The 23,958-nt window shown below is 36.8% G+C and overlaps 2 protein-coding genes across 2 annotated transcripts; one reads left to right on the forward strand and one right to left on the reverse strand.

Annotated features, from left to right (window-relative positions):
- The first annotated feature begins 3,541 nt into the window (after window positions 1-3,541).
- Window positions 3,542-18,600, forward strand: LOC131168183 (enhancer of mRNA-decapping protein 4-like). The gene is made up of 12 exons (XM_058127463.1): window positions 3,542-4,929; window positions 7,137-7,186; window positions 7,266-7,422; window positions 7,608-7,826; window positions 8,182-8,310; window positions 8,551-10,167; window positions 10,651-11,010; window positions 11,085-11,204; window positions 12,227-12,397; window positions 16,954-17,118; window positions 17,230-17,355; window positions 18,035-18,600. Exons 1-12 carry the CDS (start codon window positions 4,156-4,158, stop codon window positions 18,341-18,343), a joined length of 4,197 nt encoding a protein of 1,398 aa, XP_057983446.1. The 5' UTR covers window positions 3,542-4,155; the 3' UTR covers window positions 18,344-18,600.
- Window positions 18,601-19,880: 1,280 nt separating this feature from the next.
- Window positions 19,881-20,768, reverse strand: LOC131168191 (chaperone protein dnaJ 11, chloroplastic). Its single transcript, XM_058127474.1, has one exon. The coding sequence runs from the start codon at window positions 20,484-20,486 to the stop codon at window positions 20,034-20,036; it is 453 nt and encodes a 150-aa protein (XP_057983457.1). The 5' UTR covers window positions 20,487-20,768; the 3' UTR covers window positions 19,881-20,033.
- Window positions 20,769-23,958: the final 3,190 nt, after the last annotated feature.

A 23,958-nucleotide genomic window follows, 5' to 3' on the forward strand; every position in this document is an offset into this window, starting at 1 on the left:
CGAGATTCTGATCCGTTAAAAATGTAGAGAATCCTCCCTTGATCTAGGCGGTAACGTTGGATTTATGAATCAGGCGACAGATGGCGAAGAAACCTATAGAGAGAGAGTTCTTCAAGTTCTAGAGAGAGAAGGAGAGGATATTTTGAGATTACTTAGCTCCAAAGTAATGGAAACTGATATTTATAGCCCTTGACTCGGCTGCCCTCTTCGATGAAATTGGGCCCTTGTCGATGAGCCACTGAAGACACCTCGTTAACGAGACGATGACCTCGTAGACAAGCATGAGATTTCCGATTTCCCGAAATCTCTCAGCTTCTCCTCGTCGACGAGCCTCTAAATTTCGTCGACGAGAACAGAAGGGACTTCGTCGACGAACTCTGGCCTCGTCGACGAACTTTGCTCAATTTACCAATTTACCCTTCTTTTATATAATTAATCTATATATCACTGTTCGGGTTCTTAGAATAGTAAATTTCTATATATATGTAAATCATCTGTTATATCTGTATAATATATACTGAAATTTTCCCTAGATGGATAGTTAGCTGATATCATGTATTGTCCCCACATGATTGGGTTGTGCAGCTCGTAGGCGAGACTTAATAATGGCTGGCCTACCACACTAAGCCAAAATTGACTTGCCTGTAAGCACGATTGGCCACTCCAACCTGGTCTGGACTTCTAGAAGGGATATACTACTCTTCAATGGCCCAATCGTCTACCATACACCAACACTCTATCTGATACGTGTGGTGACACTAATCTGAAATAATATCTACGGTACTGTGCTCTGAATCTAAACTAATCCATCAGGGTTCTACTACCATATAATACATAATATAACTGTAACATATCTCGTTTTCATATTTCTGCGTAAAAACGTTCATATCATAATTTTTGAATAAATTGTTATATCATAACTGATCGTGGCATAAAGCAGGCTGTACTGTCACGGCACTAAGCCGATTGAACTATCACGACACTGGGCTGGCTAAACTGTCACAGCACTAGGCGGGCTGAACTATCATATTATACTGAACAATATCATAATTTTTGTAATGTTTATATCATTTTCTAAAAATCATTATCAAACTGTACTTGTTCTGTGTAATCATAAAATAATTTGATTAGCTTATATATATATACTGTAAAATATTCATACTCATGCCACACAGGTGAGTATTACTCTATAATATTCTAATTGCCTAGAAAGAACATATTTTGCTGAAAAATAATATTAAATCAACTTCTAGGGTTTATTTAACTTTAACACCTGTTTTTCCCAAAATACACATTAAATTATAAACACCGTTTCTGTATACCTGATTATCCAAAAAAATCATATATATAATTTCTGTAATCAAATACTGCATTTTAACTAGTAAATTTCTTTTAAAAATATCTGACATAATCTATCCCCTTACCTGTTTACTGTGAATGTGCTTATAAGGACCCTAAATCGACACCTACAACGTTCGGAGTACAAAATCTTGTAATCATATTTTTAGTTTAATAAGTTAAATTCCGGAAATTATTATCCTAACATCCCTAGGCTCACATGCTCCCGTTAACTTGTTAAATTCTAAAACGACAAACATAATTCTTTTTGTTTTTTATTTTTTTTGTTTTGTTGTTTTGTTGCTTTTTGTTTTTTTTGTTTTTTTTTGTTTTTTTGTTTTTAACTTTGGAGTGGTGCCAAGAATCCCCAAACCACGAATCTGCTCCAATTAAAATGACGAAGATCGAAGGTAGGACCTCGTGGTGGTGTTCGTTTTTCGATTTAGCTTATGGATGGAGAAAAATTTTAGAGAGAGAGAGAGAGAGAGAGAGAGAGAGAGAGAGAGAGAGAGAGACGTTCAGGGGGCTGATTCAATTAAATTGAATCCTGGATTTTCTTATATATATATAAAATATAATATTATTATATTATTATATTATATTAATACATTATTATATTATATTATTTTATTTAATTAATAAATATTATTAATAATTAATTAATTAATTAATTAATTTTTGAATCACTACAAGTCACATCCTCCTTCAATGCCCCTGTGTTAAAAAAGTTTGGATCCTCTTCCCAATTCAAACTAAATTCTCCCCTATCAGTAAACATCACCAAAGTGCTTGAAATCATTTTCCAAAAAACTGACAACTCTCTCACAAAACTTGAGACAATATCCCAATTGATCACTCTCACTTAGTGCATTTTGGAGGCAATGTTACATTTTCTATATAAAAAAATGGAATTGTTCTTCAATTTTCAACTAAGCAACTATGATTCTTGAGAATTTTGCTTATGTTTTTAAGGCGGCAAAGGAATCCCTAACATTTCCCACCATTTCAAAGCTGGAAACTTGCTCCTTGTTCCTTCCATTCCTATGGTGTCATGCATCATTGACGAAAGATGATGAGGCAACTTTGGCTGCTATCATTTGCAAAGACAAAAATCCTAAGCCCCTTTCACATTTTTGGCTTTAAGGATTTCAAATTAAAGCTCTCCCTTCCTAGGTGAAGCTAGGACCATCTTGGAAGCTCTCAAAGAAAAGCATTATAATTGTCTTAGATGCAATGCAGGTTCTTGAAGACATCTTCAACAACTATTACTCGAGATGAGACTTTTATGGCCTTATTACCAATATTTAGAATTTAGCAGCCTTTTTTCCCTTGTAACTTTCTATATGCTAACAAAAAAGACAATAAGCATGCTCACCATGTTGCTTATCGTGTTGCTATTGCCTGCAAAGACTTTGTGTGAACAAAAAAAGACAAAAATCTTATGCATTTTTTCCTATGAGATAAAATTGGTGAAATTGTTTAAAATTACAATTTTAAATAGTTAAAATTGATTTATCCTTAATCTATATTACTTAAAATAAACTTGCTCTAGAAGTGATGTCACATCACACTCTTACCAAAGTTGCATAGCTTAAAAGGTGTTCTCTCACCTCATTTATTTATGTGCTTATTCAATTTTTTCATATTCAAATCATAACAATGATATTAAATCTCAATCACTAAATGCAAATTTTATTTGATTAACTGAAATATGTCAATTTGTTTACAAAAGGCCAAAATGACTCTTAAATATCAAAATATTGGGCCAAGTTCTTTTTTAGAACAATAAGTATGTGTTTTTTCTTATTAAGGATTCAAAACAAGATTCTATGTTTCAATTAAAGTAATATAATGTTTTAATAGTCTTGTGACAAAGGCGGATCACATGATCTCATGTGAACCTTTTTTATTTAAACTTTATATGGGTTTATTTTAGAATGAGAGCTTGTCTTGAAGCAACAATTGTCCCAATATTTAAGACTTAAAAAAATTATTTTGTTGCGACTAAAATCCAATACCTTGAAAGTGTTATTGTGAGGTCACGTGATCCACTTTCACCATATGCAATTAATGTTGTCAATAACTTCCATTGATAAAAATACAATATGTTGTATAAGCTATAAAGAAAATGTATAGCTATAATTATGAAATGGAAATTTGTCGAAGTTTACGGTCACAATCCCTTCTTGTGGGTTGGGAGAGAGAGAGAGAGAGTTGTGGAGGCTAGTAGAGGCTCCATCCCCAACATTCCCAAGTAAGAAACATGAAATACCATTCAGATTAAATAATGAATGTCAATTGTTTTTGTGAATGAAGCAATAATCCTATTGTCTCTCCCCCCCCTCCTCAAATTTTTTGAATTCTGATCTCTCTTCAGCCCCCAAAAAAAAAAAAAAAACCTAATCCTCGATCACACCATTCTCTTCCATGATGCACTGGACTTGAGTGAAACATAATTAGATTTTGGGAGTCCATACACAAATAAAAAAAAAGTGAGGGTTGGGCAGAGGCAATAATCAATAATCATAAACCCCCCTGCATGGTTTTATAATTTTTTCTCCGAATATTTTATTTGCTCTGCCCATTTGCCTTTTTCTTCTCTTTGGTCCTCCCCAGTCCCACATCTTCAGTTCAAAGTCATCTGGGGTTTTTCCTGCGCCTTCCAAAGCCTCTCCCCTCCATCGGATCTCCCTTCCTTCTCTCTTTTTCTCTCTCTTTTCATCCATCGATGATATGATTTGACACCCCTTTCCTCCGATCTCCGCCGCAGTTCTTCTCCATCGCCGCCCAGTTCAAAGCTTCAATTCTCACCCGGAAATGGCTTCCCCCGGGAACCCAAATCAAGCTGGGCCGCCATTTGACATGAACAAGTTCTTCAAACCCTCAAACCCCTCCCCCCAAAACCCTCCCAATCCGAATCTCGCCTCCGCCCCCTACCCTCCACCGCCGTCCTCTTACCCTCCTCCCACCGGGCCCTACTCTTACCCTCCCCAAACATCCCCCTTCCTCCACCACCCCCACCACCTCCCTCCCTACACCGCCGCTAACCACCTCCAGCTCCCTAACCTCCACCACCAGCGCTCCGTCTCGTATCCCACCCCCCCTCTCCAGGCAAATTCCAGTCCCAACAACATCCCCTCCCCAACCCCCAACCCTAACCCTAATCCTGGAGCCCGACTTATGGCACTCCTCAGCGCCCCCCCTCCTTCCTCCAATCTCGAATTGCCCGCCACCGCGCCCCCACTCCCTGGCGGTTCTGAATTTTCGGCTCCGGTGCTGCCTCCGCCAATCGTGAATCCGGCAATTGCCCAGCCTACTCCGCCGTTGCGGATGCCCAGCAGTAAGCTGCCCAAAGGGCGGCATTTGACAGGTGATCGAGTTGTGTATGATATTGACGTTAGGTTGCAGGGGGAGGTGCAGCCGCAGCTAGAGGTCACTCCGATTACCAAATATGTCTCGGATCCGCAGCTTGTTGTGGGGCGTCAAATTGCAGTGAACAAGACTTACATATGTTACGGACTCAAATTAGGGAATATCCGGATTCTTAATATAAACACGGCATTGAGATCTTTGCTCCGTGGGCATACCCAGGTTGGCAATTGGGAACTTGTTTTTGAGAAGATTTTGTAATTTGCAAAGTATTTTTGGGTTCAGCGTACTAGTTTAGATTTGTTGATTAAATAGGGTGTGTTATTTTGCTTTTTGTAGCTGCAGAATTAAAATTGCACTACTTCAATTAAATGCATTGTTTTCTGTATTTCGCAAGACACCCATGTTGATATGCTTGATTGAGCGCAGGGTCATATTTATAGAAGAAGAAATTGCTCTCCTAAATGGTTTGCAACTTGTCTTGAACCCCATTTTACTTTTGAACTGGTATACAAATAATGCTTGTGTAATCTTTTTGAGCACGTAGTTTAAGGTTGTCCACTGATGTTTACAGGGGTTTCTCAAATGGGTGGATTTTTCTCCTACCTTAGTCGGTGTTGGTCATTAGTGCTTGGATACAAGCCAGGGGACTATGATTATGTAATGACTAACCTTTTTGCAAACATAATGTTGTAGATAATCGACGCATATTTTGAGCACATGAAAAGGTTACCATTACATAATCTGCTGGTCTATAGGACACATGCAAAGTAATGGAATGAGAAGAACTTTCCAAGAAAGTCAAGATGTACTCTTTGCAAAATAAGAACTCTAAGATGACATGGCCTATAAATCATGCTATTAATAAAAAATAAATAACTTTAGTGATACGTTAATATTTGTATTTGCAAAAAATTACTCAAGATAATTGAGCATTTTTTTTCAGCCATGTACATGATACGGATTATCTTTTGTACCCACTTGAATCTTGAAAATATATTTGTCCTCCCTGGTAATAATGTAGATACTGTTCATCACTCCTTTTCAATGATCAGTTGAAACTATTTTTTATTGTGAAAACTTTAGAAGCCTTACCATGCTGTTTTGAACTTCTATTTTTTCCTTGAGAGTGAATGTTTGCTCTGGGTCTGAGACTAATTGTATCAATTAGTATTGGGATTTCAAATGTCTCTCTCTCTCTCTCTCTCTCTCTCTCTCTCTCTATTTGTCTATCTGTTTGTTTGTCTATCTATTTATCTATCTATCTATCTATCTACATTTTTAATGCAATAACTGTTGATATCTAACTACGCTTGTGTTGCACCAAGTTTCTTAAGATTCTTAACTCTTTTAGGACACAGCTAGTCCCAAGCCTGGGTAAAGGAGGAGGGCGGTGTTACATGTTTAGCATTTGCATAAAACTTGTTAAGTCTAGGGTGGTGTTACATGTTTAGCACTTGCATAAAACTTGTTAAGTCTCTAATATGAATCCTTGACAATTTTTTTCTGGGTCCTCTATGGATATTTGCTCTAGATTGTCTGGAATGGCATAAGAGCATTCATGTGGGCAATTCGCACCTAGTGGGACTTAAGTCTTGGTTGTTGTGTTATTGATAACTGCATTTTTATTTATAAATTGAATGTGATCTTAGTAGTACACTGTTGTTAGAGATAGGCGTTTGAGTTTGGATGTTGACTGCTCATTGAATTATTGCTCTGTGAAGCTGTATGTAAAGCCAATTATATTATTATTGGTTGCTGGTTTTGAGTGCTTTGGCAGTACATATATGAGTCTTGCTTCCTGATTTTTGTTGTTTTCATAGTCATGAATAATTCTAGCTAATCACTAGAACATGCATTGCAATGAGATAAATATAAATTTTATTTTTGATGCAAAATTAAGGAACTTGATGATGCAACCTTAAAAAATGCAATGCATGATCAATGGACTTGGAAGAAAAATATAACTTTAGGAGCACCTCTTCTTCAAGCACTTACGATCACGTGACATCATGTTAACAGATTAGTTTGAGTACACACATTTCTGGGTTATAAGTAAAACTGTTGGTTTTGGATCCCACTTTTTTCCATGAATGTCAGGCACTTTAAGTTGATTATGCGGTACCATCTCTGCTTAGGATCAACAACAACATTGAATAGTTGGTGGCAACTCCATTTCTTTTGTGTTTGCATCTTTCTGCTAGCTTAAAAGTCAATATCTTTCCATATCACTAGTTATATGAATGGGTTTTGATTTGACATCCATACGGTGTATCAAGGGATTATTCCATTATTCTTGTTTCCTATTATTTACGATTCCTCAAATAAATTTATTGTTGAGGGAAAGAATTTGCTATTTTGTTTAGATATTCAATCTCTCCCTCTTCTTCTCTCTTTTGTATTCAACTAAGTGATGTCTTTTTTCTCAGAGGGTCACAGACATGGCTTTCTTTGCTGAGGATGTTCACCTTTTGGCTAGGTAGCTGTCTATCTGTACTTCTCATTTCCTCCTCTGAGTTTGTACTTCGGTTGACTCTTGGTAATGTGTTTCTGAGCAGTGTGAGTATAGATGGACGGGTTTATGTATGGAAAATTTCTGAAGGTCCAGATGAGGAAGATAAGCCACAAATTACTGGAAAGGTTGTTATTGCAATTCAAATGGTAGGAGAGGGAGAATCAGTACACCCACGCATTTGTTGGCACTGCCACAAACAGGTAAATATGTCTTTCTTCTTCCTTTATGCCTTCCTCCTCCACCTCCTCCTTTCAATTCTTGAAAATAAGACTCGTGGTTGTTCTCTGTCTCTCTCTCTCAGGTGCAAAGTCTTTTTTTTTTTGGTATTTTTGTGTGTGTGTGTGTGTGTATCATTTCTTTGTGTGAATCCTCTTGATGGCTACAGGAAGTGTTGGTAGTTGGAATCGGAAAACGTGTCTTAAGAATTGATACCACAAAATTCGGAAAAGGTGAAGTCTATTCTGCAGAAGAACCTCTCAAATGCTCTGTCGACAAACTAATTGATGGCGTCCAGTTTGTTGGTAAACATGATGGAGAAGTTACAGATTTGTCAATGTGCCAGTGGATGACTACCCGTTTGGTTTCTGCATCAATGGATGGAACGGTTTGTCTTTTTCCTTGATTATGTTGCTTCTCTTTCCCTACTTCAGTGTTTATGTTTCTTGAGTTTTCTTGAAATGATTACTTGCAGTCATGTTTTAAGTTGTTTCTTAACTTATAGAGTAAATCATGAAAGAGGCGATATATTGCACAGTAGTTCAATTTTCTTTTGGATTTTAGGAAGTAAATGGGGTTGAGAATTGGGATTAGAAATTTTAACTTCACAATCATTTTTCCCAAGAAAAAGTTATTGAATGGCATGCTTTATCATACAGTTTCTTCGTTCCTGTATTCTTTTTGATCCATCACAAAGAAGGATTTTTTTTAACTGTCTGTGTGAAATTGATCCTATGCAACAGATAAAGATTTGGGAAGATCGCAAGGCCATACCTCTTGCAGTACTAAGGCCACATGATGGTGAACCTGTTTATTCAGCTACATTCTTGACTGCCCCTCACCGTCCAGATCATATTATACTGATTACAGCAGTAAGTTGCTTATCATTCTTGTTCAGCTTGAGTATTAGGTGTTTTAGTCTTTTGGGTAACCAGTTGAGTGGCTCAGCCAGTTCTTTTGGTTACAATAGTAATGTGATGACATTTTTGTATTAAATTTTGACTAGAGTGTAGTAGCTTAGTGCTTTTAATCTGCTTCCTAGACAACTTGATCTTTGCACTGACAGCTATATATTTTTTTCTGCAACATAAACTTATTGAACCTGTTCACAGGGACCTCTTAATCGGGAGGTGAAGATATGGGTCTCAGCAGGTGAAGAAGGATGGCTGCTACCTAGTGATTCGGAATCATGGCACTGCTCTCAGACGTTGATCTTGAAAAGTTCTGCTGAGCCTCGTCTTGAGGAAGCATTTTTTAATCAAGCTGTAGCATTACCTCAAGCAGCCCTTCTCTTACTTGCAAATGCAAAGAAGAATGCTATATATGCTGTACATTTAGAATATGGCCCTAATCCACTGGCAACCCGCATGGATTACATAGCTGAATTTACTGTCACCATGCCTATTTTGAGTTTTACTGGAACAAGTGATTTATTACCGCATGGTGAACGTATTGTTCAGGTTTATTGTGTCCAAACACAGGCTATTCAGCAGTATGCTTTGGACTTAGCGCAGTGCCTGCCTCCACTGCTGGAGAATGTGGGGTTAGAAAAGTCAGACTCAAATGTTTCACGTGAAGCTAGTGGTGCTGAAATAATTGCTCCTTTGGAACCCTCTGGTAGTAAACTGGCTGAGATTCCTGTAACTAGTTCGGCATTAAAACCAACTGTACAATTAAGTAGTGTTGAGAATGTGCCTGTGTTGAGGCATCCTGTAAGATCTGCTTCCATTGAGGCAACCACTTTGCAGGAATATGGCACTTCAAGCGTGGAATCTAAGCCTGTATCTTTGCCATTGGCAGCTAATGATACAGATATTTCTTGTGTTGGATCACCACCTACTCCTTTAAGTCCAAGGTTGTCTGGAAAATTATCTGGTCTTAGAAGTCCAACAAATAGCTTTGAGCCAAGTCCCTCTCTCAGTGATCGTAGTGGGGACCAACCAGTTATTGACTATTCAGTGGACAGGCAAATGGATGTCCTTCGTACAAATTTGACTGACGTGCCTTCTTTGGATGAAGATTTGAGGAATGATGAAAACAAAGCTGTACATGGTGATATTTCCACAGTGCTTAATCCTTCTGTCATGTTCAAACACCCAACTCATCTGGTAACTCCTTCCGAGATATTGATGGGTGCTTCATCCTCTGAAAGTACCCATATTACTGAGGGCAAGATTGAAGGAGAGTCGAATATTCCTGATGTGGTTGCTAACAGTGATGTAGGCAATGCTGAGGTGGAGGTTAAGGTTGTGGGTGAAGCAGGATCCATGCAGAATGATGATTTTGGCTCGCCGGTAGAATCTCAGACTATTGTTTCTGAAAGTAAGGAGAAATCATTTTGCTCCCAGGCCTCAGATCTTGGCATTGAGATGGCCAGAGAGTGCTGTGCATTATCTGAACCTTATATTGTGGAAGAAGCTCGGCAAGTTGATGGTGCTAATTTAACAGAATCGTTGGCTCAATCTTCAAGTGTAGGGGAGGAAGGGGTCAATGATTCCAAGGATTTCTCTGGAAAGATTTCTGATTCAACAAGTCATCAGCCACCACCACCAACTACAAAAGGGAAAAAGCAGAAGGGGAAAAATTCTCAAGTATCTGGTCCTACTTCTCCATCTCCAAGTTCATTCAATTCAACAGATTCATCCAATGAACCAGGTGTTAGTTCAAGTATACCCTCCATGGAAGCTGCTTTTCCTCAAATTCTGGCCATGCAAGAGACGCTTAATCAGGTAATTGCTTTGAGTTTGTCCTCTGGAAGGTTATGTTCTTCCATGTTATATGTTTGCATTATTTACTGCATGATTTGCAGTACTAGATGTTTCTTACTTGCTACTTTTTCTGGCATACTATGTTGTCCTTGCTTTCAATAGTTTTTATTGGTTAACATTCTTGATTTGAATAAAGCTATCATTATGATATTTCTTGAAAAATCTGATTTTATGTGGTACAGTTAGTAGCTTGTCCAATTCTATTTGCGGGTCTGTTTGCTATCCCTCTTTATAGTTTTGGAATGAAAATAATGAACCCACTGCAGTTGAGTCATTGGCACTCTGATACTCAATTGTTTTGTATTCAGATATTTTTGAATGGTGTAGGCTACACATAGACATCTGCAGTCAAACGGAAGTCTCTCATATGTTTTATATGAGAACTCTTTAGTTTCATGTCTAATTATATTTCTCCAAGTTTGACATTCTGTTAATTTTTTTCAGTTAACGACCATGCAAAAAGAATTGCAGAAGCAGATGACAGTGATGGTCGCCGTCCCAGTGACTAAAGAAGGTAGAAGACTGGAAGCAGCTCTGGGCCGGACCATGGAGAAAGCTGTCAAGGCCAATGCTGATGCCTTGTGGGCTCGTTTTCAGGAAGAGAATGCAAAACACGAGAAGTTGGTACGAGAACGTACACAACAAACAACAAGTTTGATAACTAACTTTATGAACAAGGATTTGCCAGCAATGTTGGAGAAAACAGTGAAGAAGGAAATTGCTGCACTTGGACCAGCTGTTGCCCGCACAATTACTACGACTGTTGAGAAAACAATATCTTCATCTATTGTGGATTCCTTCCAGGTCAAAATTCTTTAAGTTCTGGACCATCTGGTGGCAATTTTTAGTGGGATCTAATTATTTGTTTCATGGTGCAGAGAGGAGTTGGTGATAAGGCAGTGAATCAGTTGGAGAAGTCAGTGAATTCCAAACTTGAAGCTACTGTTGCTAGGCAAATCCAAGCACAGTTTCAAACTTCTGGCAAGCAAGCTCTTCAGGTTTGCATGAATTCTAACTTGATTGTTTATTTAAGCATTATTTACACTCTACATGCCTGAGCTGAGTCAACTTGCATTGCTTGGGAGTGTAAAATTGTGGATAACTATGAGAATATATTGTGCAAAATTTCTTGATCTGGTGTAGATGGGTTTTTTAAAATTTTAATTATGTCTGGGTACAGATGACCAGGGAGTGAGTATGATATATGTGTTAGGCATGCCTTCCATTCAATGGATACTCAATGGTTGTGCCTAACAAAGAAAGATTGTTGTAATTTATGAAATATATTGGTCACAAACTCGCAATGAGTTTTGTTGCTCTAGATTGAGTAGAATTGCTAAAGTGGATTCATATATTATAGCCAATCTTGCATAGGATTTAATACTTTGTCGTTGTTGTATTATTAGTTAATAGTCATTATGAATTTCATGATTTCTTTGTAGTATCAGATTGCCTTTCTCAGTGGCATACTGTCTTATATGAAAATACCAATTTTTAATAGATTCACTAATATGTATGTTTCATTTTTGTCTAATTGAGTAAGAAATTTGCTCACTTCAATTTTGTGTGCCTGTTCTCATGTTCTGTGAAATGAGTGACACCTAGAAACACATACAAAGTTAATCCTAGTATTTGATTGCATACAACAGAAACAATTGCTTTAATACAATTAAAGGTTTAAAAGATCTAGCTTGATTGCCTTTCCTTGTATTTCTTCCCTGTCAAGGATTGTGCGCATCTTGATTTTATGCATTTGATGTTTTTGTGTTAAATATTTTGGTCGGTAGCGTGCTGACTGTTTCGGGGAATAAAAATTACAACTATCTCTTCTCAAATGTAGGATCCAACTTAAGTTTCACCTTATCCTAAATTTATGAGAGTTTTCCATACTTATTTGATTTTTTTAATTTCTTTAACCCTCTGTTCTTTCTTGTGTAATACATAGGGTGTATATCCTGTATGCGAACCTGTGCAACTTTTTTAATCTAATGATAGTTAGCAATTTAATTTGTATATGTAGGACACATTGAAGTCCAGTTTGGAGGCTTCAGTAGTCCCCGCCTTTGAGATGTCGTGCAAAGCCATGTTTGAGCAAGTTGATGCTACATTTCAGAAAGGAATGGCTGAACATACGACTGCTGCACAGCAACAATTTGAGTCCACACATTCTCCTCTGGCACTTGCTCTAAGGGTATGCATCTTATACCATCTTACATGATCTTCATGTTGTATTTTTTTTTTATATGTGTCTTGAGTTATTTGAAAATATCTAATTTTAATATTATTTTTGAGATTGTATCTAATTGATTTGATTTTTTAAAATAATTTTTGCTATATATTTCAAAAATAAAAAAGCACACAGTTGACCACCTTTTTGATAAAAAAATTGCAAGGCATTGAAGAATTGTCAATTTAATGTAGCTTATAGAGCTATTATTTTCTTGGGTAATGGGTTGCTTTTGTCCTGCATTTAAATGTTATCTGGGAAGTCCAGATGTTAGATCGATAGGATGTGAAGCAACTAAATTATTGGCTTCTTGTAGGAATCTTATGATTTTGGGCACATCAGAATGTGTTTGATGGGCTTTATCATTATGTTTTGGGAGTTATTTAATTTTTTCCTTCTATTTGGATAAATTCCAATTTAGCTTATTGAGATACTTGATATTCTAGGTCCTTAACAAATCCTGTTCTGCCATAGTCTCGCCAATGATATTTTGGGACCTTTGTTTAAGATGATATGATTAAATTAATTTTCAAGTGGCTATTTTATATTTTCTGTTGCTTTCGTTATCTTTCCATTTAAATATTTGGTTATATGACTCGTATTGCGTAGAAGAAACTTTTACTGTGGTAATGGTCATTATTGGTGCCATGGAATTGAGAACAGGCTGAAACTTGGGGCCGCACTGAGTGGGAAAATAAGCAAGATGTAAGGAATTTCTCTGTAAATTATATGGAAACTGCAAGTAATTGTAAGTCATTGAAATGTAATGAGATGAAGATCCGTGACTAGTAACAACAACACCATGCATTATAAGGTGCCGTTTGGAATCACTGTCAAAAATTAGAGAAACAAAAATAAAAAACCAAAAATAGAAACTAAAAACTAAAAACCAACAACCTGTTTGGTTAACATTTATAAAACTAATACAAATTAAAAACTTAATTAAAAATGCTCATTTTCATCTTTAAATAAAATAATATTATAAAAATATGATTAAATAATAAAATCACAAATAATACACATTAGAAAAATTACTATAATAAAAATAAAATTTATTATAATTATTTTACTTAATTATTCAACTTTAAAAATTTATTTTACAATAAAAGTTTTATTGGACATGACAATTGAAAACTAGTAAAGGTATTTTGAAATTGGCTTTATTGTTATTTTTTGAAATTTATGTATATTTTTATTTTAATTATATTTAAATTCATATGATCATTTAATTTTGATTTTGATTTAGAAGTGTATAAAATGAATAATTTAATCCAAAAAACTAGTTTTGGATATTAAAATTTTTGACGATAGGTTGCCAAAACAATTGAAAACCATAAAATCCAGTTTTCAGTTTTTTGGTAAACAAATGAAACCAGCAACAGAAATAGAAAGCTGACAACATAAGGGACTGTTCGGTATCACTGTAAAAAATTAGAGAAATGGAAATTAGAAACGAAAATAAAAAACTAGATACAAAAAATAAAAACTAGAAACCAGCAACTTGTTTGGTCAACATTTATAAAATTAACACAAATTAAGACCTTAATTAAAAAATACTCATTTTCATTTTTAAATCAAATAATATTATAAAAATATGATTGAAATGATAAATTACAAATAGTACACTTAAAAAAAATGACTAATAAAAATAAAGTTTATTATAATCATTTTATTTAATTGTTCTATTTTCAATTTTTACTTTACAATAAAAATTTTATTGGACATGACAATTGAGAAATAGTGAAAGTATTTTATAATTAACTTTATTATTGTTTTTTGAAATTTATGTATATTTTTATTTTAATTATATTTAAATTCATATGTTCATTTAATTTAGATTTTAATTTAAAATGTATAAAATGAATAATTTAATCCAAAAAAATTATTTTTAGATATAAAAATTTTTGGCAATAGGTTGCCAAAACAACTGAAAACAATAAAATTGGTTTTCAGTTTTTTTGGCAAACAGCTGAAAACCAGGGCTACCCTTTCTCTTTGCCAAGCAAGAACTTGGGAAATTGATTCATTAAAGAGGATTTCCAACCAGCCATCATGTCAAAAATGGATAGCAACCTTATTGCCACTTCAAAGCTATCTTGTTGAAGAAATACTCCAATTAGGATTATAATCGGTTTTATTCGGTTCGGTTATTAACAAAACTGAACACCGAACCAAAATTTTCGGTTTTAAAATTTCAAAAACCGATACCGAGCCGTATATTGTCAGTTTATAGAGAAACAAACCGCTGGTTTTCTGGTTCGGTTTGGTTAAAACTTCGGTTTTTTAAATTTTAATTTATAACAAACTTTTGAGGACCATTGGCCTCCATGGGCCTGCAGCCCACGCCCAAAACATGGGCCCAGCTTGTAAAGCTGATGGCTGAAGAGGAACGGGGGGGGGGGGGGGGGTAGAGTTGGTATTTATAGGAAGGGAAACTAATTCCCTTCCCATATGCAACCGATGGGCCCAGCTTGAAAGCTGAAGGCGGAAGAGGAAGAGGAAGAGGAAGAGGGGAGGGGGGGGGGGGGGGTTGGTGGGGTAGAGTTGGTATTTATAGGAAGGGAAACTAATTCCCTTCCCATGTGCAACCGATGTGGGACGAGATGGTGTGTCTGGACTCTGGAAGGCAGCCAGCATAAGAAATGCACGGCGTGGGCTGGGGCAGCGTTGAGACCCTTGGCGGCGATTACACAGTAGAACTTTACTGGGTCGTCGGATTTCAGGATGGATCGGAAGGCATGCCGAGCACCCACCGACTTAATGGGGCACGACCTAAGGGCCTGCATGCGGGTCTACACGATGTTGACCGGGAACATGGCCATGTGCTCTGTGGAGCCTGCGACCATGAACTTCCAGAAATAGAGGCCGTTGTGAGATGACGAGACAGTGACCTCCGGTTGGTGGAACTCTGGCGGTGACGGGATGGGTCTGAAGTCAGGGTTTTGGAATTTGGGGGTGGCTTCAGTAGCCATGGAGACGGGATTGGGGAGTTAGGGTGAGGACTGAAATGGGCATCGAAAAGTTGAGATTTTGAGGAATTTTTTTATTAAATCTCTGCTATGGTCTGTCGCCATACATGGGTTTGAAGGCCCAGCAGGGCAGCAGGCAGCAGCAGGGCAGTGCAACCAAACCAACCTTTCCAATTTCCATTTTGCTTGAGAGTTTCACATTGTCCCACATTGACAATCTTACAGTGCTGGCTGGGGCAGCTTCACATATAAATTATAATCCCACATTGCCACCCCAGGGTTCAAATATTAAGTCATTACAAACTGTTTGTGCTGAAGTATTTTATTAATAAGGGTATTAGGCATTTTGATTTGTAATTAAAATATTAAATAATTATAAATATAAGTAACGAGTGTACAGAAAACTCTGAATATTAGAATTATATAATTATAATTTATTAATTTGATTTTTCAGTTTTTTTGGTTCGGTTCTGGACCAAAACTGAAACCAAACCGAAATTTTTTATCTTTTAAAACTGAAACCAAAACCGCAAACTGAAAGACCAAACTGAGATTTGTTTTGGTTTGGTTTCAGTCTGGTTTTCAGTTTTCCGGTAATTTTTGTACACCCCAAACTACAATCCTTTTCTAATCTATTCAATGCTTTAGATCTTCCTTGCCCATCACTAAGGCCCCCTCACCCCCTTAGTGGTCCACACATTTATTCAACAACACTGCACCACCTCCATCCATAGATCCTCCTTGCTCGTCATTAATCTCCAACTCCATTAACCAAACATCATCTTATTGAAATTACTTAACTTTTTACTGTCAAACCCTATCTTGCCATAGGTTGTTTCCCTAGCCTCGCATTACCAAAATGATAATCAAGACTCCTCCTTAAGCTGCCCAAAGAATTCTCTTCTGGACATCCTCCATTATCCTTGCCATGAATATGGAAAAGGAACATGAAATAGACTGAATGGTTGGAAGTGGTGCTTCTAGTTAGAGTGGGCCTGCCTCCTTTTGAGAGAAAGACCCACTTCCACCCTTTTAATTTTTTGCAAAATTCTCCACCAATGGATATCATATCAGTGTCTTTAAATTTAAACCCTTAGAGGGAGACCCAGATGAGATAAAGGGAGGCTCCCATCTTGCAAAGGAAGAAGCTCACTCTGCCCCAAATTCACCTTCAAGCTCGAAACTGCTTCAAAATAATACCTAATGCACTTCAAATTCTTTCAATAAGAGCTATTATTTTTTTTTTTGAAAAAAAAAAACAAAAAGAAAAAAAATGATACTACCATCAGCAAAGCAAGTGGGATATAACATTCCTTACATTCTTCTTCCCCATGAAATCCAGCTAGAAGCCTATGATCCATTGCTCCATCCAGTGTTTTATGAACCTGCAAAACCACTGAACCAGAATGAAGAGTCCCCTTGCCTTAAACCACTGGTGGAATGGTGCACTATTAATCATCTGTCTTTCTGTTCCTCTGATTGCTGTTGTCTGACAGTTTCTTTAAAATTTGTGCTTGTTCATATTTTTCTGATATTAATCTGATTTTGCAGGATGCCATTAACTCTGCATCATCAATGACTCAAACCTTAAGTGGAGAATTGGCAGATAGTCAGCGAAAGCTCTTAGCCCTTGCAGCTGCTGGAGCAAACTCGAAGGCAGTAAATCCTTTGGTTACGCAATTGAGTAATGGGTCTTTGGGGAGCCTCCACGAGAAGGTTTTTACTGCTTTCTTTTTTATATGTACTTTTGGCTGGTTATTAAATTGTTCCTCATCAAGTCTTTTGTTGGCCTATTCTCATACCGATTATTATCTGTTCACGCAATAGGTGGAGGCACCTTTAGATCCAACCAAAGAGCTGTCTAGATTGGTATCTGAACGCAAATATGAGGAGGCTTTCACTGGAGCCCTACAAAGAAGCGATGTGTCTATTGTATCCTGGTTATGCTCTCAGGTAAGTTTTAGATGTTTAGACTTGGATGAGATGACTGGGGAAGATTCAAAAAAAAAAATATACGTGGTACATTTTTCCTTCTGGTTTTCTTATTTTTCCTTTCCTCCATCTTAATTCTCCTCCTGAAAAAGCAGAAGAAATATAGTCATTTCAAATAGTGAATGCTCATGGGGAATAATAACCCCCAGGTAAGTTTTAGATGTTCAGACTTGGATGAGATGACTGGGGAAGATTCAAAAAAAAAAATATACGTGGTACATTTTTCCTTCTGGTTTTCTTATTTTTCCTTTCCTCCATCTTAATTCTCCTCCTGAAAAAGCAGAAGAAATATAGTCATTTCAAATAGTGAATGCTCATGGGGAATAATAACCCCCCTGAAAAAAAGGCTTGTTCAATATGAGCTTGTAAAATGGTAACTGGCACATGATCTTTGATTCTAATTTCTTCTACTTTGTTCAACTTTTTAACATTCTGGGACGCCAGGGTTTTGGCCTTTTGGGAATTTGAGCTCAGGTTGCTACCCGAATGCATTTGTGCTTTTTTTTTTTTTGTTTAAATTTATGCCAACTCAAAATCATCATACTTGACAGTGGCAGATGCATGCCTGGGATGATTCTATCTATTATTCCATGGACTGTTGATTCAATTGAGTGATGTTTGTGTTTGCATATTTTCACAGGTGGATCTGCAGGGGATTTTGGCCATGGTTCCTCTGCCTTTGAGCCAAGGAGTCCTCCTGTCACTTCTGCAACAGCTGGCCTGCGATATAAGCAAGGACACGCCGCGAAAACTGGCATGGATGACTGACGTCGCCATTGCAATAAACCCAACGGACCCAATGATTGCAGTGCACGTCCGGCCCATCTTTGAGCAAATCTACCAGATACTTAACCACCACAGGAGCCTGCCCACCACTTCCAGTGCTGAACTCTCCAGCATCCGCCTTGTCATGCACGTTATCAACTCCATGCTGATGACCTGTAAATGATCCAAGTCCCCTTATGCCATTTTTAACGTTCTTGTTAAAATCTACCATACATATATTTCTTTATGAAGACAGTTGTAGAAAGAAAGGGCTGTATAAAGTGTAGGAATTTCTGTGAGAAAGGGGTCCAAATTCTGTAGAGTCTTGTCCTTGGATCAGTGTTTGTGACGGTGCTTTGTTCTTTTCATTGTCATCATCATTGTTGTCATCAAGAACTATTGTTGTTTTTACAAGTTTAATGTGAAATTTTGTGTTTTACACACCCACTTGTAGTGTTCTGTTGTTCAAATAGTCTTTTTTGCATGTAACTTCTCTTCTTCTTTCATATGCATTTCGTGATTTGTTGTTACATTTGGTTTGTAAAATGGAGCAACAGAGAAATGGAATGATTATTCATGTGGAAAATATCATAGTTTACAGGAGTTTAAATTAATGATTGGCTGGGAATTGGGTCTTGTTGAGTTGAGGAGAGCAGTTTTAGTTTTCATTGGCGTTTGAAAGAAACACAAAAATGTCATTTTTGTTTTTAAGTTTTTAATATTTGTATTGAAAAATTTTAAAATAGTAAAAAAGATCGAATTTTTTAAAATTTAAGAATAATAAAAATGAAATTTTAGTTTTCTGTTGCAAACCAAATACAATCATCTCATGAATAGACTGAGTGAATCCTGAGAAGAAAACACAGCAAAATTTTGATTGATTAGTTCAAAGTGAAGAAGAGCTATGCATCACCTGGTTAGAGCAGAAGACCGTACTGAAAGCTAATAGAATAGAAGCTTTCTACCATGTCCTTCATATCTAGTTGAATGCACTTTTTTTAGTAGTTAAGAACATTGCATTCCTTTCTAAGGAAGTTCATTCTAGGTCAACCAAATTTGAATGAGTGCGTGAAATTCAATCATCTTCAATGTATTTTCTTTTCATTTCTTTATCTGCCTAATTTATCAGGACAATAGGTTTATCCCTTTATTTTTCTTCCTAAATAAAATACCAGTTGCATAATATCATGAAAAAAGAAAAGAGACAAAGTGCAGGGGCAGACGGTGGGGCTTTGCAAATTATTCATAACATCCGGTCTGAGTTCACTCTAAATTTACCTAATTTTACTACAAGTTCATTCATTTCTTGAAATCTTTATTAGTATGATCATTATATGTTTTAGATTTGCAATAAATTACATGATTTATAATGTACAATACCTGAATTAAAAACAAGCTTTCCAGTGACTAATATAAAATAATTTTTGAAATCAGTAGTACGCTACAAGGCCTTAAAATTTGCCCCATATATATATATTGTGCGAGAGAATGGAAAAAACATAAATTAAAAATCTTGAACACGCGAATTTGGCTTCAGCTTCGTGTTTTTCACATTTAAAATGGAGGACAAAAATACTAAAACGGTGGGCAGACGTAAATTATGTGCTCAGCGAAAACACAAAGCTAGAATGTCAAATGTCAATGCCGTATGATCATTATCCCTTCCTCCCAACAAAAACTCAATTCAGATTTCTCACATTTTCATTTCTCCAAGAAGAATATGAAGGAAAAAAGAAATATTTTAATATATATTTACTCAAAAATTTTTTTCACTGTGGGAGAAAATTTGGGATCGGGGAATTTACACAATTTTCTATTTCGCCGGCGGCCGGCGGCGGTGTGAAACCGTACCCTAGTCCTACAGCGCTACGGTGCTACCAACACTGATCCGTTTCCCATCTCCGGCTAGTGTAGAATCCGGATCGGTAATCAACAGAGGAGGAGGAGGAGGAGTAAGCAAAAGGTCGTCGTCGTCCTCCGGGTCCGACGCCCAACGAGAGATCGTAGTGGGCTCTAGCGGCCGGATCTGAAAGCGTGGCGTAGGCGTTGTGGATCTCGATGAAATCCCGGCCGTCGGACTCGGAAGAGGCGTCGGGGTGATAGAGCTTGGCGAGGGTGCGGTAGGCGGCCTTGATCTCAAGCGGGGAGGCGTCGTGGGTGACGCGCAGGACCTCGTAGAGGCTGGTGGTGGGCCTCCTGGCGTCCACGACGGCTGCGGACGCCTTGCAGGGAGTCCAGCGGGCGGGGGGGGAGGAGGAGATCTTCTCCCGTCGGGATCCGGCGAAGCGGAGGGAGGGGGCGGCGGGAAGGGTGAGGACTCCGAACATCGTAAGCGTCTGGAGAAGTGAGAAGGGGAATTGGGTATCGAAGCGTGAAGTTGTGTAGGAGTTGGAAGTAGTTTGTATGAGAAGAGGAAAGGCCTGAAAATGGTATTTAATGGGGAAGGGGAGGGAAGAGAAGGAGGAGGAGGCAGTGGGCGGAGGGATTTTTCCTAGGGGTCCACTGGTCTGCAGAGTCCACAGATAGAAGTGAAAAACTGCGACACCCCCCCTCTCTTTCTCTCTACTCTCCTCTCACTTCATCATTATTATTGCTTCAACTCTTCTAGAACATCCTCAACCCCTTCCTCCCCTTGCTTTTTCATTCAATAATTTAATCTTCAATTTTTCCTTTTTCTTTTTTCAAAAAAGATGGTGACACTTCATTTCTTTATTAAAAAACCTATCACTTATTTTTTTGAATATCACCGAACCTATCACTTATTGATACATGAATACAATGACTTTAACCTTAAATTTTAAAAAAATAAAATCAAACCCAAAAAATTTTAAACTCACTTAATCAACTTATTCAAAATCAATAAATCAAAGACCAATAATCAAACAAATAAATAAGAACTAAACAATTATAAGTAGAAAACAAACAAAATCCGAAAGATCTCGAGGAATACATCAACCATTACAACCTTCACAAGTACCAGCATAAAACATCACGGATGTAAGGAAGTAAATTCTAACAAATCCATTCGAATCATTCTCCTGACTTGCTGTGGCAGTTCATCCTGACAACAATATGATCGAGATATACTAAATTCACCCTACTTGATAAAGAAATCTACACTTTTATTCGTCTTCCTATAAACATGTTGCACTTTGTAATGTATGTCTCTCAATTGTAACACAAGCTCTTCCCACAATTCCCATAAGATCCTTAATACGATTACTAATTTTGGTTTTGTTGACATGTTTCGAGGCCATTTAAATGCTAAACAATGAAAAGAAAATAAAAAACTTGAATTATTACAATTTGATTTTTAAAGATTATGTTTACCTGTCAAGTTTTAAAAGTTTTTCATGACTCCTTGATTTTTTTAAATTCAATTATATATACTCTTCATTTGAATGCTGAGATGAGTAGCAACCTATAGACCCTATAGTAAACTAGGGTACAAATGTTGGCACTGCGAATACCCTTCTACAGTTGGGCTTATATATTGGGATAATGCAGAAGGTGTAGAATGTCAAATTGTCAATGCTGTTCCCAAAACTTTTATCTAAAAAAAGAAATGGTAGTGCTAGGCTTTCACAATTTCAAGAGTGCCAGTTTGAGGACACGTGGTTGGATAGGCCTACAGTCTGTATTTTTGAGCATGTGGTTTGCACATGCTCTGCCAACCATCTCCACCAAAAGGGCTATGTTCAATTCCAACAAATTCACTTAATTCCTTTATGTTATCATTTAAAAAATGATTTTTTATAGACATTCTTAGCTTACGTGTTACATAAATAATTTTTTAGAATAATAATTGATGAAGAGATACAAATAATTCAATAACTTAATGGTAAATTCTAAACTTATTCTAATAAATAACCACGTGCAGTTATATTAGACTTAATGCAATGTCATGTGTCACATTCTTCTCCTATGTCCAATTTCTCTCGTCGCTGATATCGAGAATTATCCAATCTTCAACTTAGACATTTAATTCTTTCTTCTTCTTTTTTATCAAATTAAACATGTGGGGTTTGAGGACATGAACAGTTGAGGTTCCCTCGTAGTCAATGCTTGCAAGACAAACAATGTCTAAACGTGACGAGTTGTTGAGACAAGAGAACAAATTTAAGGAAAATGAATTAAAGATGTTGGATAGATTAACAAAGAATTGTGAAATAAGAGACTTTTGTTAGAGTTTTTTAGGATGCAAGAAAACAGGAGAACCCTGATCATGTCTAATTGTCAATGTTGAGTTGTGGCACATATTAGAAGGGTTCTATCCAATTAAATTTAGTAGAGAATTCTTCCTTATAAATCCATTTGTAGACAATAGTATCCTTGCATTAGTGTCCTACATATAGTTTTTTATTGACAACGTAATCAAAATTGCACATAAACACATTGTCAAACCACGTAAATTATTATGATCTTATTTATTGACAATAAAATCAACACCTTCTTGTTGATTTCTTTAGCAGCAGTACATTCGAAAGAGATGTGATTTCGATCCTCTCTCATCATATTTCGTTTGCAAAATAAAATGCAAAATGCTGCAATGCAGAAGCAGCAACAGTTAAAATACATCTCATCACAACGGCATATCAGTTAGTTTACAACAGCTAACTACAAGTCATTCAGTTAACACAATAGAAGCATTTCAGTTGTAGTTTAGTTATTGTATTGTCATTGATTTCTGTATATATATAAACTCTTGTAATCTTCTCCAGATATGAAATAAGACTGAAATATTTTCATTCATTTTTAACATGGTTTCAAAGCTTTTACTCTCTGTTTTTTAATTTCCAAATTCTTGATTTCAAATTTTTGAGTATCTTAATGGCTTCCATTGTTGGTTCATCGCAAACAACATTTACTTTCAATTCATCACAACTTGTATCCAATTCAGGCACAGTAATGACAGACGAATATGCTAACAATCCTTATTTTCCTCTTGCGAATGAAAATCCAGGTTTTGTTCTTACCTCTTAACCTCTCACAGGTCCAGAAAATTATGTGACTTGGGCCAGATCAGTATTCTTGGCTTTGAGTTCTAGAAACAAGTTTGGATTTGGAAATGACCCAATCACATAACCAGATTCTTCTTTTTCCATTATTCAATTCTTGGAATCGCTGCAATACCACGATTCTTTCTTGGTTAACCAATTCTTTGAGTATGGAATTGAAAGCTAGTGTGATGTACATCAATAATGCAAAGGATTTGTGGTTTGATCTTAAAGATAGGGTCTCACAGAGTAATACACCACGATTGTTTGAACTTGAGAAAGAAATGTCTCATCTTTCACAAGGCTCACTCTCGGTGACTTCCTATTTTACAAAATTCAAGACTTTATGGGATGAGTTTATCAGCTATCAGCCTTTTACTGTTTGTTCTTGTGCTTGTACCTGTGGATATAAGGCTTCTCACTTGGATGCTCAGCATAAGGAACATGTTTTCAGGTTTCTCATGGGCTTAAATGATAGTTATAGCAATCTTATTAGTCAAATCTTGTTAATAGAATCATTTTCTTCATTGAGCAAAGTTTGTTCTTTGGTTCTACAAGAAGAAAAGAGAAGGAACATTGGTCATGGTACCATGGGTTATAATCTTGAAGCCGCTGCAATGTTTGTTAACCACAACAATGGCCAATTTCAGAATCACAATGGTGGAAAGGGAGGAGGGTATTCTAAGAAATAAAGTGTAAGAACCCGAACCATGATATATGGCTTTATTGTGTAAAAGAGGGTTAAAAATGAAATTTGCACAGACTTCATCGACGAGGCCATAATTCGTCGACGAAGGTAGAA

Source organism: Malania oleifera, chromosome 1, assembly GCF_029873635.1.
Source record: "Malania oleifera isolate guangnan ecotype guangnan chromosome 1, ASM2987363v1, whole genome shotgun sequence".
Classification (NCBI taxonomy): Eukaryota; Viridiplantae; Streptophyta; class Magnoliopsida; order Santalales; family Ximeniaceae; genus Malania; species Malania oleifera.

Excerpts from the sequence above, each read along its gene's own strand:
- LOC131168183 (XM_058127463.1), top strand. The coding sequence starts at position 4,156 with ATGGCTTCCCCCGGGAACCCAAATCAAGCTGGGCCGCCATTTGACATG. Across the intron at positions 4,930-7,136 it reads TGCTCCGTGGGCATACCCAG|AGGGTCACAGACATGGCTTT; the intron begins GTTGGCAATTGG and ends CTTTTTTCTCAG. Across the intron at positions 10,168-10,650 it reads TGCAAGAGACGCTTAATCAG|TTAACGACCATGCAAAAAGA; the intron begins GTAATTGCTTTG and ends AATTTTTTTCAG.
- LOC131168191 (XM_058127474.1), bottom strand. The coding sequence starts at position 20,486 with ATGTTCGGAGTCCTCACCCTTCCCGCCGCCCCCTCCCTCCGCTTCGCC.